This window comes from Silene latifolia, chromosome Y, assembly GCF_048544455.1.
Source record: "Silene latifolia isolate original U9 population chromosome Y, ASM4854445v1, whole genome shotgun sequence".
In the NCBI taxonomy this organism is placed as follows: Eukaryota; Viridiplantae; Streptophyta; class Magnoliopsida; order Caryophyllales; family Caryophyllaceae; genus Silene; species Silene latifolia.
Window position 1 is genome coordinate 91146264 of NC_133538.1, and position 17809 is coordinate 91164072.

The 17809-nt window shown below is 38.4% G+C and overlaps 1 protein-coding gene across 1 annotated transcript; it reads left to right on the plus strand.

Annotated features, from left to right (window-relative positions):
- The first annotated feature begins 5923 nt into the window (after positions 1 to 5923).
- Positions 5924 to 16536, plus strand: LOC141628514 (uncharacterized). The gene is made up of 9 exons (XM_074441647.1): positions 5924 to 6872; positions 7070 to 7697; positions 7765 to 8971; positions 14400 to 14484; positions 14762 to 14844; positions 14938 to 15045; positions 15619 to 15678; positions 16175 to 16361; positions 16451 to 16536. Exons 1-9 carry the CDS (start codon positions 5924 to 5926, stop codon positions 16534 to 16536), a joined length of 3393 nt encoding a protein of 1130 aa, XP_074297748.1.
- The last annotated feature ends 1273 nt before the right edge of the window (positions 16537 to 17809 follow it).

Below are 17809 nucleotides of genomic sequence, written 5' to 3' on the forward strand. Positions count from 1 at the left end.
GAACCCGGATAGAAACTGTTAGGAGCCCACTTGAGACTTGGGATGAGTTAGGGGCCCCCTCACACCAAACTTCCTGCCCTTTCGGTTTTTGAACCGGTTCCCTTGAGAGATATTACAGAGTGGGGTAAGTTAAAATGAATATTGTTTATTTTGTCGTAGGAGTTTGGTTGCTTTGTTTGAATATTGTTTTCATTGATGACTGAGTTTACGGGACGTAACCTTGTTTTTTAAGGGGAGTGGAATGGATGAAATGAGGAGTTGATGTTGAATTGTTTTGACCATGAGCATGATAATAATTATAAATTGATATTGATTTTGTGGTTGGACGTTGTATGATAGTAGAATCATGTCTAGTGATATGCGGTTGTGTGAATCCCAAAGCCATGTTATTTAAAATATATTATGAAATGATTAAGCTTGTGATATGAATGCTTTAGAATATATACTAGTCGTGTGTGAAAGTTTATTGACCAAGTTGTGTTGATATAGGAGTAGGAGGGTGTTAATGAGGGCTTGTGACCTAGTAGAAAGGAACCTAGAGCTGAACTTTATTCCGTCAGATTTTACCCTTACTTGATTTAGTTGCCATTTGACCTCCATTTATCATACAAGGTTGTAATTTTTATGAGTGATAACCCAATGAGTTAGCTTACCAATTCCGTTGGTCTCATGTTTAAAAGTTTTACGGTTTGGGAGAAATAAATAATTTAGTGGACAGTGGTCAGAATGTTCCTGTACAGTTATGTTTTCGACAAACAATTTCGTAAAATTTCTCATTTAATACATACTTAATCTTTTTGCTTAATTCCAACTCCACTGTTTAAAAGATTCAAATATGTGTCCAAATTGATAAGGCGCGTGGCAAGGTAAATTTTTGACAATTAATAGTGATTTTTACAAGTTGACCCAAGTTTTTGACAAATTGCTGATCGGTTTCTGTTTGGACCCACTGAATTGTAAAAATCTTCATAAAATGGTTGTTCGAGATTTGGACTTGATTCTTTTTTCCATGTTTTGAAAACTCTTTATATTTTCTGGAAAGTATAAAAAACTCAATGTAGAACGTAACGGTTATTTAATGACGATTTTTGAAATTTACAGCTTGACTTTGATTTCCGAAAACGCGAGTTTACCAAAAGTTTAATATACATGTTTTGTCGATTCCTAACCTATGATAATTGGGAGGTAGGAGTGATTATAGGAGGACCTAAAGAGGGGTGAGAAAGGATAAAATTGACCAAACCTTGTTTTGTAAGTATAGAATATTTAAAAATGTTGAGCCATCTTTCCTCGAGTAGAAACTTATGTTGTCTTGTTTTGCTTTTATAGAACCATGCCTCCAAAGATATCTACACCTACACCCTCTACCATGTCCCAAGAGGAGATTGATCGTTTGATATCCATGAATGAGGCTTTGACTGCGGCACTGAAAGGTAAGGGGTCGGTTCAGGATCCAGCAAAGATGAGTGCTAGTATCGCAAGGCACAACCCGACAAAGTATGACGGATTAGGTGAACCATCTTTACTTGGGGATTGGCATAGAGAGTTTGACAACCTTTTTGAGTTGCTAGGATGTCCTGCAGAGTTGCAAGTAGATCAAGCTGCTTACTATTTGAGAGGAAAAGCGGGTTTGTGGTGGAATCGTAGTAAGGAAGTCTTAAGGGAAGCTTGGAGGGAGAGTGATGAACCTTTTATCACTTGGAAGGGTTTCAAGGAGACTATGAGAAGTGTATTTGTACCGGAACATATTAGGAGTAAGATGAGAGCTGAATTTGATTCTTTCAAGATGACTGAGGAGATGACAGTAGAGACTTATTATAACGGTATATGGAATTGTCGAATATGTAGCCGATTTGAATTTTATTGATGAGATGTTGGCACTCAAGTTTGAAAAAGGATTAACAACAGCTATTAAGAAGAGGCTTGCAGCTGGTCAGCCAAGTACCATGGATGATGTTTATCAACGAGCTGGGCACGCAGAGAGAATTGCAGATATGTTAAAGGAAGAGAGGAGGGAGAAGGAGGAGAAGAAGGAAAAGAGTGAGAAGAGAAAGGCTGAGTTATCAAGTGAGGTAGTTGGGGGTAGTAAGAAAAACAATACTCAATCTAAACATTTTTCACCCGGAGGGTTTAGTTATAGTGGAAGTGCAACACGAAGTGGAGAAGGAGGCTCAGGTCAGATTCCAGTTCGAGGATGGAGATGTTTTAACTGTAATAAAGTGGGGCATAGAGCTTTTGAATGCAGGAGTGCACCTAGGGGAAGTAATGAAAATAGGAACCAAGAGGGTTATCGAACTCACGCACCAAGTTTTGGGAGCAATAGGTATCCAGGACAATGGAGTACCCAGAGGAGCTACAACAATAGGCAAGGCAGTGGGGGCACTCAGAGTAATGGTGGAAAGACTTTTGGTACAAATGCTAGTACAAAGTGCAAGGAATGGAGAGAAGGGTAACTAGTTTTATTGAGAGGATTAGAGTCTTATAATTTATATAAGTATTTAAGTTGTCGGTAGTTTAATAAGTAATAGTAGTTCAAAACTTCTGGACGAAGTTTTTTTTTTTTTTAGGGAGGTAGAATGTGACACCTCATGTTTTGAGTTTACTTTGAGATATACTTCCGTGTTTTGACTTTATTTTATGATGCATTTTGATAAGTTGATATAGCTTGATAATAATAATAATAATAAATGGTTAATTGTGTTGCAATGATCATAAGTTGGAATGGTACTCAGTTGTAAGGGTGTTTACAGAGAATTTTGTGGTATTCCTGGGTGAACTTCGGGACGAAGTTCATTTTAAGGGGGGAAGAATGTAATACCCTGTATTTTAGGTTGGGTTTATATGGAAATAATAAGGTAATTATAAGTTCATAATTTGGTAATGTTATTGTATTTTTATATTATTCTCCGTATATTATATTGGCTACCTTATAGTAGTAATAAATAAAATTACATAATACAATATAATAATGTATTAGGATTGACCAGTTGGAAAAGGGCTTCTAACCTTACCAAATCACAACACTCATACATATATAAATATAAATAGGTATAATTCGTGTAAACCCTTCCCCTATTTCCCATCTTCAACAAGAGGAGAGTCGGCTGAGAACAAGAACGCGATCGGTCGTCACGCTTGTCATTGCCACCGAGTCTTCACCATAGATATCGCCTCCAGTCTCCCATTAGTATCCAAGGTAACAGTCCGTCTTCGTTAATACATTAATTAGTTGTTAGTAAGTCGTATAAATCCTTTTATTATAGCAAGATAAAGACCGTCTGAAATTGGAATTAGCTAGCGATGTCACTGGTAAATATAGCTGGTAGGATAGGGTGATGTGAGGTTTGTTTTAGGAGCGTTTTAATGTTGTAATAAGATATGGGCAGTAGCAAGTCATACCGTTTTCGACTGTTTTAGGCGGAGCTTTATGGACTAGAGAGGCGATTAATTGAGGTATTTATTTCCGAAACTGGTGCTAATGTTTAAGCCTATTAATGGGTAATGTAATGGTGAAAATTTTATGATGCTTCATTATCGTCACGCCGATGTTGTAACATCATATTGGTCATTGTCGTAGTTGGGAATGGGCAAGTCCTGGTCGCTTATCTAGTTTGTGTGCGGTCGGGCTTCGAGTCCGTGCGCGGTGTTAGTGTGACGTGAGGAGTGTCGGGTCATGGAGTATGCGTTTGATGGAGTTGTTTTGAGTATAATTTTATTATATTAATAAAGACTATGATGGTTGTTAGTTTGCTACATGCATAGGTTGCGGGTAATGGTGTGGAGCTTGTAATTGTGGTTGTGTCTTGATTAAATAGCAAAGTTTGGCTTTTTGTGGGATGGTGATATGTTTAGTGAACATCTCATAACATGTATGTTTTAGTATGTATGTTTTGTTACGTAGCCATGAAGGAAGTTATTCGGGGCAATTAGTTAGCTAAATTATTAATTTATATTTGTTATAATTGTAGGATCCGATTTTGTACAAGATTGTTACTAATTGGCTTGTGTGCGCGATTTGCTAAAAGGTAGGAATTTCCTACTCAACTCGGATTTTATTGTTAAGTGAATGAATGTTTAATTGTGACGGTCGATGAGATTAATGTTAATATTGTGATTTATTATTGGAGACGGAGTATATGTGTAGTTGTTGACGGAGCTGTATGACGGGATTGTTATTGAGTTTTTGTTGTTGGTTATATTTCATTGTTGGAGAGTTGATTATTCAGTTGAGCATAACACGGAGGGTGTTACTGCCAGTTGTGCATAGCGAGCAATCGTTACTGCCAGATGTGCATAGTAAGTAATTACTACTGCAGTGATAGTTGTGCATAGTAAGTGATTACTACTGCCAGTTGTGCATAGTACGGAGGGTACTACTGCCAGTTGAGCATGGTATGAAAATACCACTGCCAATTGAGTTGAGCATAGCACGGTGTTAAGAGAGTTGTGCTACTGCCAGTGACGTAAGTGAATTGTACGGATGAAGTGATGAGAATTTGAAGGATGTTCATTTTGGTTGGATTATTATTATTGTTGTTAAGTTTATTCCTACTCAACCTCGCGGTTGACTGTGTATTCGTGAACACCTGCGGTGAACCATAATGGGGAGCAGATTTGACAGGTACTAAATATTAGCTGACTTGGGAGCTATGGGATGCGTGAGGACTTGGCCAAGCTACCTAGAATTCTAGACCACATAGAAAATTTTGTCACTTTATTTATTTTCCGCTTCGAGTTGTATTTATTTTATATTAAGTTTAGTTGGTTAATTTGTAATAAATATGTAATCATTAAAGTTTTTATTTAAAGTACTTTGGTGAGTTGGACTTTGTTATCTACTACCTCGGGAAACCGAGATGGTAACAGTCCTATTTATTTGGGAATGTCTAGCTAAAGGCTCCTGGATAAATGGGGGTGTTACAAGAACTCGGTCTACTGTTCATGTTTGGAGCGAATCCTCCATGGGAAATAGTTGAGGGTTTTATTAGACGACTTTGGGTTAACCATCAGGTAGACAAACTCTCTTTTCTTCCTAATGGTGTCTTCTTAGTTCGTTTTAAGAGCAGAGCTGCTAGAAATGCTGTTTTAAAACACGGGCACTTTCTGTTTGATAATAAGCCTCTCATAGTCAAGCCCTGGACCCCTGAAGTTAAGTTAATTAAGCATGAGGTCAAGTATGTTCCTGTGTGGGTTAGATTGCGTAAACTACCATTGAAATTCTGGGGTAAAGGGATTGGTAAAATTTCAAGATTTATTGGTGAGTTTATTAAGTGTGATACAGCCACAGAGGATAAAACTCGTCTAGGGTTTGCATGAGTTATGATTGAGATTCAGATAGGTTCTCCCCTCTCTGATAAGGTCAAGTTCCTTGATGAACAAGATGACCTGGTTATTATAGAAGTTGAATTTGAATGGAAGCCTTTGGTTTGTACTGTCTCTAAAGGCTTAGGACATAGTTCTTCAGACTGTAGGAAGGCTAAGAAACAAGCACCAGTGGCTCCAGCTAAGGGCAAGACAGGGGCAAAAATTTGGAGGCCTAAACAGGCTGCTAAAACTATAGTTCCAGGGGAAGCTAGTAATTCTACTACCTCTGTTGTGACTGTTGCTAAGCAGCCAGTTGAGATTCAGTTGGAAATGCCTGTTGTCTTGAGCAAGGCTGCAACATATAGCTCTGGCCCAGCTCTAATAAGGACTATCATTAGATTGAGCAGACAAGCGTTGGCTGATGGTGGCTATGTTGTACATAGGTTTGGCCAACATACCTTTTCGGAGTCTCTTAATGGTTCTACAACACCTAAGGTAGGCATTGGGGTAAGTGGTAGTGTTCCTCACCATGTGCTGGGGAATGTATAACTTCGGGTTTTGGAACTTTAGGGGCCTTAATAATCCTACAAAGCAAAGACATATTAAATGGTTTATGCATATGAATAATGGGGGTTTGTTTGGGCTCCTTGAGACAAAGATCAAAGCTTTGTCTCTAAATAGTTTAAATGGTATTCTAGTTGATGGGTGGAGCATTACTACTAAGAATAGATGGCATAAGGGTGGTAGGATATGGATTGTTTGGAACCCTGCTGTCTTTCAGGTAGATTTCCTTGATTATTCAGCTCAATGTATCAACATGAGAGTTATTGAAATCAGCACTAATAAGGGGTTTGTTCTGTCTATGGTGTATGCATTTAATGATTTGAATGAGAGAAGACCTCTATGGGAGCAGTTACTTAAGATTACCGGTAAAATCAATGAGCCTTGGGTAGTTTGTGGAGATTTCAATTGTGTATTATCTCATTCCGAAAGGCTTGGTGGTGATAGTTTGGATGCTGAGATTGATGATTTCCAGCAGTGTTTGGATAGATGTGCCCTAGTTGATGGTCCTGCTATTGGTTCCTTCTTCACCTGGAATAATAAGCAGGAACTTGCCACTAGAGTGTATAGTAGATTGGACAGGGTGCTTATCAATTATGATTGGGGTGTGGAGATGAATGATATGTATGCAAATTTTCTCCCTGAGGGTACCTTTGATCATACTCCCTGTCTAATCCAGAGTGCCAGTCAACATAGGACTCATAGGAAACCTTTTAAGTACTATGCTATGTGGGGCAAGTCACCTTTCATTCCTAATCTTATAAACTGGTGGAAGAGCTCTACTGAAGGGACAAATATGTTCAAACTGGTTCACAAACTAAAGCATCTGAAATCCCATATGAGGAGATTCAATAAGGATCATTTCGATGATATTGATAATTGTACAATTAAAGCTTTGAAGAATCTTGAATATATCCAAACTAAGGTAGCTGATGATCCTAGAGATGTTTATTGGTTAGTTAAAGAAAAACAAGCACATGAGGAAGTTAAAGATCTACAGCAAGCATGTGCTCTTTTTCTTAGTTAAAAAACTAAGATTGCATGGACTAAAGATGGAGATTGCAACACCAAATACTTCCATGGAATCATTAAAACCACGTTTAAAAGGAATCGGATCATTACTATTAAGAATTTGCATGGTAAGGAACATTCTGACCCCAAGGAGTTCAGGATTCTTTCTTACAATATTACAAGCACCTATTAGGTACTGCGGCGAGAACTGATCCTGTAAACCATCATATTATTAAAAGAGGAAAGGTCTGCAATGAAAAACACTGGGTGCAGCTGTTAACTCCTGTTACTCCTCAGGAGATTAGGGCTGCTATCTTCTCTATTCCTGACCATAAAGCCCCAGGCCTTGATGGTTATTCTAGTTCCTTCTTCAAAGACTCATGGTCAATTATAGGGAATGAGGTTAGTGCGGCCATCATGGATGTATTTGCCATTGGGAAGCTCCTCAAACAACTTAATGCTACAACTTTAACCTTGATCCCTAAATGCAAGATGCCTAATTCTGTTACTCAATTCAGGCCCATTGCCTGTTGCAATGTGTTGTATAAATGCATTTCTAAACTTATCTGCAATAGGCTTGCTAAGGTTCTTCCTGGATTATTTAGTATGAATCAGGGAGGGTTTATTAATGGCAGGAGCATTATTGAAAACATCATGATTTGTCAGGATTTGGTTAAACTTTATAATAGACAAGCCTTCTCTTCAAGATATATGTTTAAGATGGATCTAATAAAAGCTTATCACTCAGTCAGTTGGAGGTTTCTGGGAGATTATCTTACTGCCTTCAATTTCCCTGGAAAGTTCAAGCATTTGGTGATGGAGTGTGTATCTAGTGCTGCCTTCAGTCTAGCTATAAATGGAGAAACTTTTTCTTTTTTTTCATGGCAGGAGGGCTCTAAGACAGGGAGACCCCATCTCCCCTCTCTTATTCACTCTCTGCATGGAATACTTAAGCAGAATATTGGCTTGTGCTATTGAAAAGATGCAGTTCAGTTATCACCCTCTGTGCAAACAAATGAAACTCACTCACTTGATTTTTGCGGATGATTATTTGATGTTTTGTAAAGGTAATGCTCAATCTATGGTGCTGCTGTTGAGGGCATTCTCTGCTTTTTCTAATGCTTCTGGACTGAAGATGAATCCTCAGAAATACAGAGCCGACTTTAATGGGGTGCATAATGGCCTGAAACAAGAAATTTTGTCCATCTCGGGGTTCTTAGAGGGTACCTTACCCTTTAAGTATCTTGGTGTTCCTATTACAGCAGGCAGATTAAAGATCAAAGATTGTGCAAGCTTGATTGATAAAATTGTGAATAGAGTTAGAAGTCTTGGTGCTAAGAAGCTCTCCTTTGCTGGTAGACACACCTTGGTAAGTTCTGTGTTAGCCACAATGCACACTTACTGGGCGTCCATGTTTGTTCTGCCTAAGGGAGTTATTAAAAGAGTTGATGCTATTTGTAGAAATTATTTATGGGAAGGAGGTGTTGAGTACAATAAAACACCATTGCTTGTGTGGCAGAAGGTTTGCTCTCCCAAGAAGGAAGGAGGGTTGGGTCTGAAATGGAGTCTGAATTGGAATATTGCTACTGTTGGCAAGCTTGCCTGGTGTGTTGCAACCAAACCTGATAAGCTGTGGGTCCAATGGGTTCATCACGTTTATATGAAAGATAATCCTTGGCTTGACTACATTCCTTCTTCTGCTGTCAGCTGGCATTGGAAGAAAGTATGTCAGGTGAGGGATATTTTAAAACAAGGTTATTGGACTGATAGGAATGATGGAATCTATATTGTTAAGGGTTGCTACAATTGGTTAAGAGAAATGAACGAGGAAGTCATCTGCTATAAGCCTGTCTGGTGTTTTATAGATGCTTCTAAAGATTCCTTCATTGCCTGGTTATTTTCACATCAGGCATTGAGGATGAAAGACAGACTATATGAATATAATGTGGCATCTGACAACCTGTGCTGCTTATGTGCCATGGCTATTGAGAGTCACACCCATGTGCTTCAGGATTGTGTCTACACTAAGCAGGTGATGCAGTTAGTTACTATTGCGTTAGGGGCTTATTTAAGCTTTGCAAATGTCTTACAGCAGGTAAATAGGAGGAGATGGAGTAGACTGTGACCACTGCTGTTATTCTTGCCGTTTGGTACTCTGTGTGGCTGCAAAGGAATGAAGCTTGGATTCACAATAGACTGCTTTGTCCGTCCATGGTGGCTAGGCAGATTACTGTTGGAGCTTGTGTCCTCCACAAATTAGTGTGATAACATTTGTAAATCTCTGATACCACTTGTGGGAAATAATTTGTATACTTCCCTTAATTTAGAAGGATTATAACGATTTAACAAAGATGATCTAAGGTCATAAAATAAAATACATAAACAAAAGTAAAAGATTCAGAAATAACCTTCGGTCCTAGCAAATATGGCCTAAGAACAATATCAAAATTGATATTCGCCTATTAGTTGCACCCAAGACGATATAAGATATGCCCTTTGATTATGCTAGAAATCAATCTAAAATTTTCTGTAAAATTTAATTGTCTTTGTGTTCTTGTGATGAGAAAGAGGAGGCTAGGTCAAGAAAAAGCATTAGGGTAGAAATAATTCTCTACCTTTCTTTTTATACAGACCGAAACATGGAGTCAATTAGGAAAAGAAAAACTTTCCCTAATTTCGGCCAAGTGAACCGAAATAAGGAGGTAAATAGGAAAAGGGCTGTTGTTTTTTAAATTCAGCCGTGACAGCTGAAAAATTTTAAAAAAAAATATTTGTTTTTTTATCGGCCGAGACCAATATAAAAAAAATTAGATTTTGTTTTTTTTTTGGCCAATTAGTTATTGTGAATCGGTTCACAATTTAAAGATACCGAGTTATTTTAAAGCGGTTTAAAATTTTGACGGATAGAATTCATATTACAAGTTTAATATGGATTGAGAATGAAATTAATGTGATTTAATTGCGGAATTGTCACTTAATTTAATTTAAATAGGTGGTTTGGATAAATTAATCAACATAATTAATGTATTGTATTATGTATGTTTAATTTATTTTAGTTGATGCTTTTATTTCTGTTGAATGAATCGAATGAATGAATTTTATTTACGTATTTATTTTTGCAATCGGTTGTATTTTGTAATACTTAGTGTGGCCTTAGTCAAATTATGTTTTCGTAATGAAGGAAACATGATTTCTTATGTAATTATGAGATCTCGAATCTCCTTTATTTTAGTTTTGGGTTTTTGAAATTAGAATGTAATTAATAGGTCAATTATGTAATTTTATTTATTGTAATTTCAAAGAAGACTAAAGATGAAGATTCAAGCTCACTCCCGCTACATGGATCAAGATGGAACATCAAGACAAGCTTCTTGGGTCCAAGGATGGATTCCAAACTTGTATTTATTGTTCATTTTGATAGGATAGGCCGCACTAGGATTTTTACTGTTTTTACGTTTTTTTTTTCATTCTTATTGCTTTTCATTCACATGTTAGTAATTGCATCATATTCCGCCTAAAACCAAACCACCTACTACTAAAATGCATGAAAATTGACTCATATAGGTTGTATGTTAGTTTTCATGGACATGCAGATGTCACAGTCATTAAGCCATCACCTTAGTTTAATTATTCTCGCATGCTAGATTATAGTTCACTTAAAATGAATTAAAAAGTTGATGGGATCTTCCTCTAAAACGGAAATTGAGATTAGTCTTTATAAGGGCAAACATCTATGAATCCCTTCTTCGTCGGTAGGCCTAATATGACCCCTTCTACGTTGGGTAAGTAGTTGTGTTGAATTAGTTTACCTCCACATCATAGTCCGAAGAGTTTCTCGTGATTATGATGGACTAAAGATGGAATTTACAGAAATTTATCGACCAGGAATTCTAACGGTAGAATTAGCTAACAGGTTAGCTTATGAATTTACAGAGAATTGAGTCTTGGGGTCATTTATATAATTCTTGAGGGAGGTCAATTGTATAAATGTTTTTGAGTCTTCGCGTTATGACAGTAGTTCATTAGACTTAAAATAAAAACGATGCACATGCTTATTATTTTATTCTTCTTTCGCAGTGTAGAACACGCTTATTATCAATAATACTGTTACAACAAATGGCTGGAAATAACGCAATCCCAATGCCTAGTGCCACACTAGATCGTTCGTCCTAGCTTAAAATGTTCATGGACCAAATGAATCACCCCACTCAATCAAGAATGATGGGTCCAATTTTGCGATCGGGAGGCGGCACTACGGAATGCTGCCACTGCTGACGGTAAGCTCAGGTATTTAACTGAGTCAATACCGGCCAACCCAAGCCCAAATGCAGGAGTCAACGAGTCACTCGCTTATAGTGATTTCGTTATGGAAGCGGGTGCGATAAAGAACGTACTCATCTTTGCAATGGAAACCAATTTGCAGAGACGCTTTATTGCCCAAGGTGCAAACAAGATATTCACCACGCTCACTAATGAGTTCTCAAAGGCACTGAGAATCATTACATATGAGCATACCTGTCGCTTCTTTGATGCGAAACTCCAGAAGGGCCAACCGGTTAGCCCACACATTCTTCACATGATTGAGAATGTCGAGAAGCTGGAGGCACTGAATTGTAAAATCAGTGAGAGCATTGTAAAATCAGGCAGGATGTTCTCACAAATTACAACAAAGGTAAAGGTAAGGGCAAGGCTCATGGCGACCTAGCTGTAGGTAAGCCAAAGTTTAAGAAGCCAGGAAATGATAAAAGTGCGCCTGGTGAGACTAGTGGCTCACAGGGCAAGACAAAGAGCAAGGGCGGTGACATAGAGTGCCACCGTTGTCACAAGACTGGACATTGGAGGAGGAACTATCCCGTCTACCGTGAGGACATCAAAGCAGGCCGCGTCGTTCCTGTTGGTATGTCATCTTATAATCATATGATTGAGATTAACCATGCAAGTTTCGGAACTTGGGTACTAGATACTGGTTGTGGTTCTCATCTGTGTAATCATTTGCAGGGCCTAAAGAACATCATACGTCTCGAAAAAGGTGATGTGGACCTGCGAGTCGGGAATGGAGCACGAGTAGCTGCTGCCTCGAAGAGAACATATGTAATCCAACTCCCTAGTGGTTTTGAGTTATCTTTAAATAACTGTTACTATGTACCCAGTTTATCTAAGAACATTATTTCTGTTTCTGTACTAGCTAAAGACAGTTTTGCATTTTCAATAAAGGATAATAGTTGTATTTTCTCTTTTAATGAAATGATTTATGGCAAAGCAGTTTCCATGAATGGAATTTATATCTTAGATCAAAGCACAGAAATATTACACATGAATAATAAAAAATTAAAGGTTGGTGACAAAGATCAAACCTATCTATGGCATTGTCGAATGGGACACATAAATGAGAAACGCGTAAAGAAACTCGTCGATAATGGGACTATTTCCTCATTCGGATTTTCTGCATATGGCACGTGTAAATCATGACTCATTGGCAAGATGAGTCGAATTTCCTTCAAAGGTGTTGGAATGCGCGCTTGTGACCTATTAGGACTCATACATACGGACGTATGTGGACCTATGTCAATTACCGCTAGAGATGGCTATAGATATTTTATCACTTTCATGGACGATTTGAGTAGATACGGATATGTCTACTTAATGAAGCATAAAAGTGAGTCTTTTGAGAAATTCAAGGAATACCAGAATAGGGTACAGAACCAACTGGGTAGAAAGATTAAAGCACTTCTTTCAGATCGGGGTGGCGAATATCTTTCAAATGAGTTTGATCAACACCTGAAAGACTGTGGAATCGTTTTGCAGTTAACTCCACCTGGAACACCTCAATTGAATGGTGTGTCCGAACGGAGAAATCGAACCTTACTTGATATGGTTCGATCCATGATGAGTCCCACCGTAGTGCCTAATTCATTATGGGGTTATGTTCTTTTGTCAGCTGCTCTTATACTTAACCGAAATCCGTCTAAGTCCAAAGTTCGTCCCGTCTCCCACGTGACACCAACTCAACCTGCTCCCTCTATGATCAGAAATATCATATGGATTGACAGAGGCCACCCCGAAAATAGGTGACAATTACACAGACACACAACACGTCAGTTTCAATAATTTAATATGAGACAAAACCTAATAAATTATTATGCAACATGCCAAATGTAAATGAGACAAAATTACCATGTCGGTACTGGGACACGCCATTGCATACCCATAACCGCAAGTGCCAGGGACATAGCCAAGACACTGCACCCCACACAAAGGTACTGGGACACGCCCGGACGTACCGGGTCTGGAAGCTAATCGGATACCCTGCAAAACTTTGTGTCTCACACACATGTGTCCCTCCGTACTCAAGTCATTAATTTGCACATCCCTCTTAGAGTAGGAAGCTCCAAGAGGCGACCAAAGCGTAAAACGATCTCCCAATCGTCTCACGACTCCACAACAACTAAATATCACTACCAACAATCTTCAATACAAAACAACAATAACCACACATGGAATATTAAATACAACACCAAATATTTCACTCATCATGAAAATCAATCCCAACATGTTATGAACAACCATTCCTAAATTACCAACATGATGTGTAAATCGACTCACACAATGCAATGACGATGAAAGACACACAAATATGTACACCAAGTATTGAAACCGAGTAGGATATACCTAGATTTTCGCATTCTTCACAAGCTACTCGAATCCGACTCTATTCCGTCTCATAAAACGGTCACATCCTAAAAAAATCATACAAGACTATCACAATGTATTCTACACTATAATACAATATGAAACCCCTTATTATTAGCCACTAATTACCCATATTATGTATGTTAATTACTAATTAATCTCCCCTAGTAAAAACCCCTAAAATTGAGATTAACACGAGACAAAGGAGAAAAGTGGGATTTTGAAGGTCATGGGAGAGGTTTAGGCAGCATCTAGAGAGAGAGAGGAGGGAGTTTAGAGTAATAAGGAAGGAGGAGGAAGTGATTTGGATAGGATAGGGTGTAATCCCGAAATATGATTTATCGGGTACTACACAGTGCCACTCGGGTGAGTGATAGGTTCACTCGGCCGAGTGCCACTCACTCGCTCGAGTATATGCTTTACTCGACCGAGTGCCAGCCACTCGATCCGCTGGAAGTTCTACTCTATCCACTAGAAGTCTATTAGGTCTAGTTTAGGTCTTACTTGATCTAGTGTACGGTCATCCTTTGCTTCCGAGTATGTGTTGGTCCGCTCACGTGTCCAAAGTTCCTTTGCGGGTCCCAAAATTTTCGGGTATTACAGAACCCTAATTGTAATAGTATTCATTCATTTGACCCATCATTAGATTGTATCATAATTAATTATATGTTATGGTTATTGCTCAATTAGGGCACAAATTCATAGAGGAGCGGTTCTAGATCCTTAATAATTCTTATCGCGGAATTACTATCACGGTAGGGATACCCTACTCATCCTTGATATTTTATAATTTCATGTGGTTGAATTGATTCGTCGTACTATTGAATATGTAGCGTGTTTACTGGTTGTCTATTAAAGGTGTCATTCGACACAAGTTCAGGTGTCGTTCGACGGCCAGTATTGGTCGAATGATAGTAGGTACAGTGGTCGATCGAGAAAAGTTAGATGGCGATCGTCATTCTGGTTTTCGTGTGCTAAATAGTATGTCATTGGTGTTTTATTGTTTGAGGTTGGTTATTATACAATTCTTACGATTTTATTGTATGCTTGTGATTATATTTTATTATTGCTCTTGAGGCACGGTGTTAAGGGAGTTGTGCCAGTGTGTGATGAAATGGTATGGTGTTAAGGGAGTTGTACCTTATTGTGATGAGTACTGTGTTATTGGAGTTGTGCTATAATTGGTATGTGCAAGGTGTTATGGGAACTGTGCCATACTTGCTGACAGGAGTAACGGTTGGCCCGTATAAGATGCGAGATTGGACACTCATTATCATGGTATTGTTGTTTTTTTCAATGGTTGCAGTTATTCCTTACATTTCCGTTATTGTTGGCTATTTACATTGTCTTATTTTATCCCTACTCAACCAGTGGTTAACGTGTTTGTGTCTTCTGTCAAAATTGTCACCTATTTCTGGGGTGGCCTATGTTGATCAATACAATAATTTTCGATTGAATGGGGAGCAGTTAATAAAGCAGGTACAGATTAGTAGCTGATCATGATGTTGTGCTTGGGGATGGTCGGACGTATGATGCATAGATGAAGTCTAAAGTTCACGAGTTAGAAACTTTAGTTTTATTATGATATTTAATAAAGTTATTTGTAAACGGTTATACTTGGTCAGTTGTTTGAGGATTATAATTCTTTCAGTTGAGACCGTTTTACTTTAATGATGTAAACTTTATTTAAAGTACCTTTTGATTGTGTTACTTTGTTATTCACTACCTCGGGTTACCGAGATGGTACACGTCTATTTAGTCAGTAATGCCTTGTTAAGGCTCCATCCTAAATGGATGTGTTACAGAGTGGTATCAGAGCAAACGATCCTAGGGCAAAAAAAATGAAACAAATGAACCTAGGATGAGTCTAAATAAAATTAACACCGGGTAGAAGCTATTTGGAGCCCTCTTAACCCGGTTACGAGACATCCTTAATACGAGTTCTGGCCCTATTAGTTTTGAGCCGGACACTATGTTGAGGTAAAGAGTAAGGGTAGTTAGCGTGGATATTGTTGTGTCTTGAGGTGCATGATTGGTTTGATTATGAACAAGGAAGTAAGGTGGAAGGGCTATATTGGTAAAGTGTCGGAATATGCTACGGTTTCTAATAAGGTATGTGGTTAAGTAATAAGAAATTGTTGGATTAATACCTATAATGTGGAAGTTGATGAGATCTATGGAATTACATATGAGATTATTATAGGTTGAAATTTAGCTTATAATTATTGTATGCGAATAGTTATGCATTTCGATTTAGTAAAATTGCGGTTACCAGCCGACAAAGGGAGAATGATATGCTGAAAGTCGATCGGCGGTGGTACATGTCGATCGACCAAAACAAAATCTTCCAAAACATACTCCATGTGTCGATTGAAAATGTAAAGAATAACTGATGGTCGATCGATAACTACATCTAGTCGATCGATCAACATCACAGTACTGTCAAATCATGTTGATTATGGTATTAGTTCCGCATGTCTAACGATATGAAACGTGTTTAATTAAATTTATTCGTATTTATACAAGTGCAAGGAGATATGTGAACCCTTCCCTAGTTGATTTCAGGTTGTCTAATAAGCAAAATGCTTATGTTTGTTAATTTTAAAAGAATGAAACAATGCCTCCAAAGAAGGGTAAACCCATAACCATGTCACAAGTGGAGGTCGACAGACTGATACAAATGAATGAAGCGCTAACTGAGACGCTGAAAAAATCTAATAAAGCGTCGGTGGTTGATGCACCGAAGATGAGCTCCTTGATAACTCGTCACATGCCTGCCAAGTATGATGGGTTAGGTGAGTCATCGCTATTCGGGGACTAGTGTCGAGAATTCAACAACCTATTTGAGTTGTTAAGTTGCCCAGTTGAACTACAAGTGCATCAGGCTCCCTATTATCTGAAAGGAAAGGTGGGGTTCTCGTGGAGCAAGAACAAGGAAGTAAACAGAGACGACTACAAGGAGATGGGTGAGACCTATATTTCTAAGATGAACTTTAAAATTATGTTGAGGAACACATTCATACCCTAACATATTCGAAGTAGGATGAGGTATGAGTTTGACAAATTTAATATATCGGAGAAGATGACGGTTGAGGAGCACCATAACCGTTTCACGGAGCTCTCTGAATATGGGGGTGACCTGATTATGGGATCTGAAATTTTGGCGGTGAAATTTGAGAGGGGGCTATTACAGAAATCAAGAAGAGGCTTGTAGATAGATAGCCAACCACTGTCGAGAAGGTGTACCAGAGAGCTGGTCACGCTGAGAGCATATCAGATATGCTGAAGGAGGAAAAGAGGGATAAAGGGGAGAAGAGAATGGCTGAAACTGTAAGTGAGGGTGGCGCAACTAGCAATAAACCACACTATAATTAGTACAGGTCGTATTCTGCTAGAGGGAACAACTATGCCAAGGGGAATAGTTATAACAAGGGTGGTACAGGTAGTCAAAGTCGGGGATCAATTCATAGTTAGAAATGTTAACATTTTCAAAAGATGGGTCATCGAGCTTTTGAATACAGGAGTGCACCGCGGAATGGGAATAAAGTAGAAGTTCAGTGGCGTTATCACACACCATAGCTGAGTTATCCGAGTAACAGATTCTGAGGCCAGTACAACCAGAGGGGTTACGGTAACTATAACAGCAACCAGAACGGTTACAACGGTAATCAGAATTACGGTGGTGGATCGTACCAGAAATCGAGCAATGGTGGAAATCAGGTTAGCAATGCTTAGCCAACCACTTCAGCTAGCACTATTTAGAACAATGCTAAATTGAGTGGAAAGTTGTTTTTGATGGGAAAGGAAGCAGCGGAGAATGATGCTCATGTGGTCACTGATACATTTCTAGTAAACTCTATGCCCTCTTTTGTTTTATTTGACTCGGGGGCGACCTATTCTTTCATATCTAGTGAACATGCTAGGACACTCAAATCGACTGAGTATGAGGTGATCAAGGACGATGTTAGAATACCATTAGGGGAGTCAGTTAGGTGTCATAAAATTTATAATGATGTTTCAATTTTATTTGGAAAGGTTATGTTTTCTTCGAACCTTATAGATTTTCCTCTGGGGGATTTGAGATAATACTTGGAATAAATTGGTTGAGCAGATATAGAGCCCACATTGATTGTTATCAAAAGAAAGTGTCTGTAAAGGGACCTAAGTTTTAGTATTTAGACCCTCATTAGACTCTTCTAATGATATTAAAATTACTAGTTAATTTTATGTGGTGGTCTAAATC

What these genes read in the sequence shown, in the direction of transcription:
- LOC141628514 (XM_074441647.1), top strand. Translation starts at nt 5,924, where the DNA reads ATGAATAATGGGGGTTTGTTTGGGCTCCTTGAGACAAAGATCAAAGCT. An exon ending in TTCAAGCATTTGGTGATGGA is followed by an intron (nt 7,698 to 7,764) that starts GTGTGTATCTAG and finishes TTTTCATGGCAG; the next exon opens with GAGGGCTCTAAGACAGGGAG. An exon ending in GGGAGCAGTTAATAAAGCAG is followed by an intron (nt 15,046 to 15,618) that starts GTACAGATTAGT and finishes ATTATGAACAAG; the next exon opens with GAAGTAAGGTGGAAGGGCTA.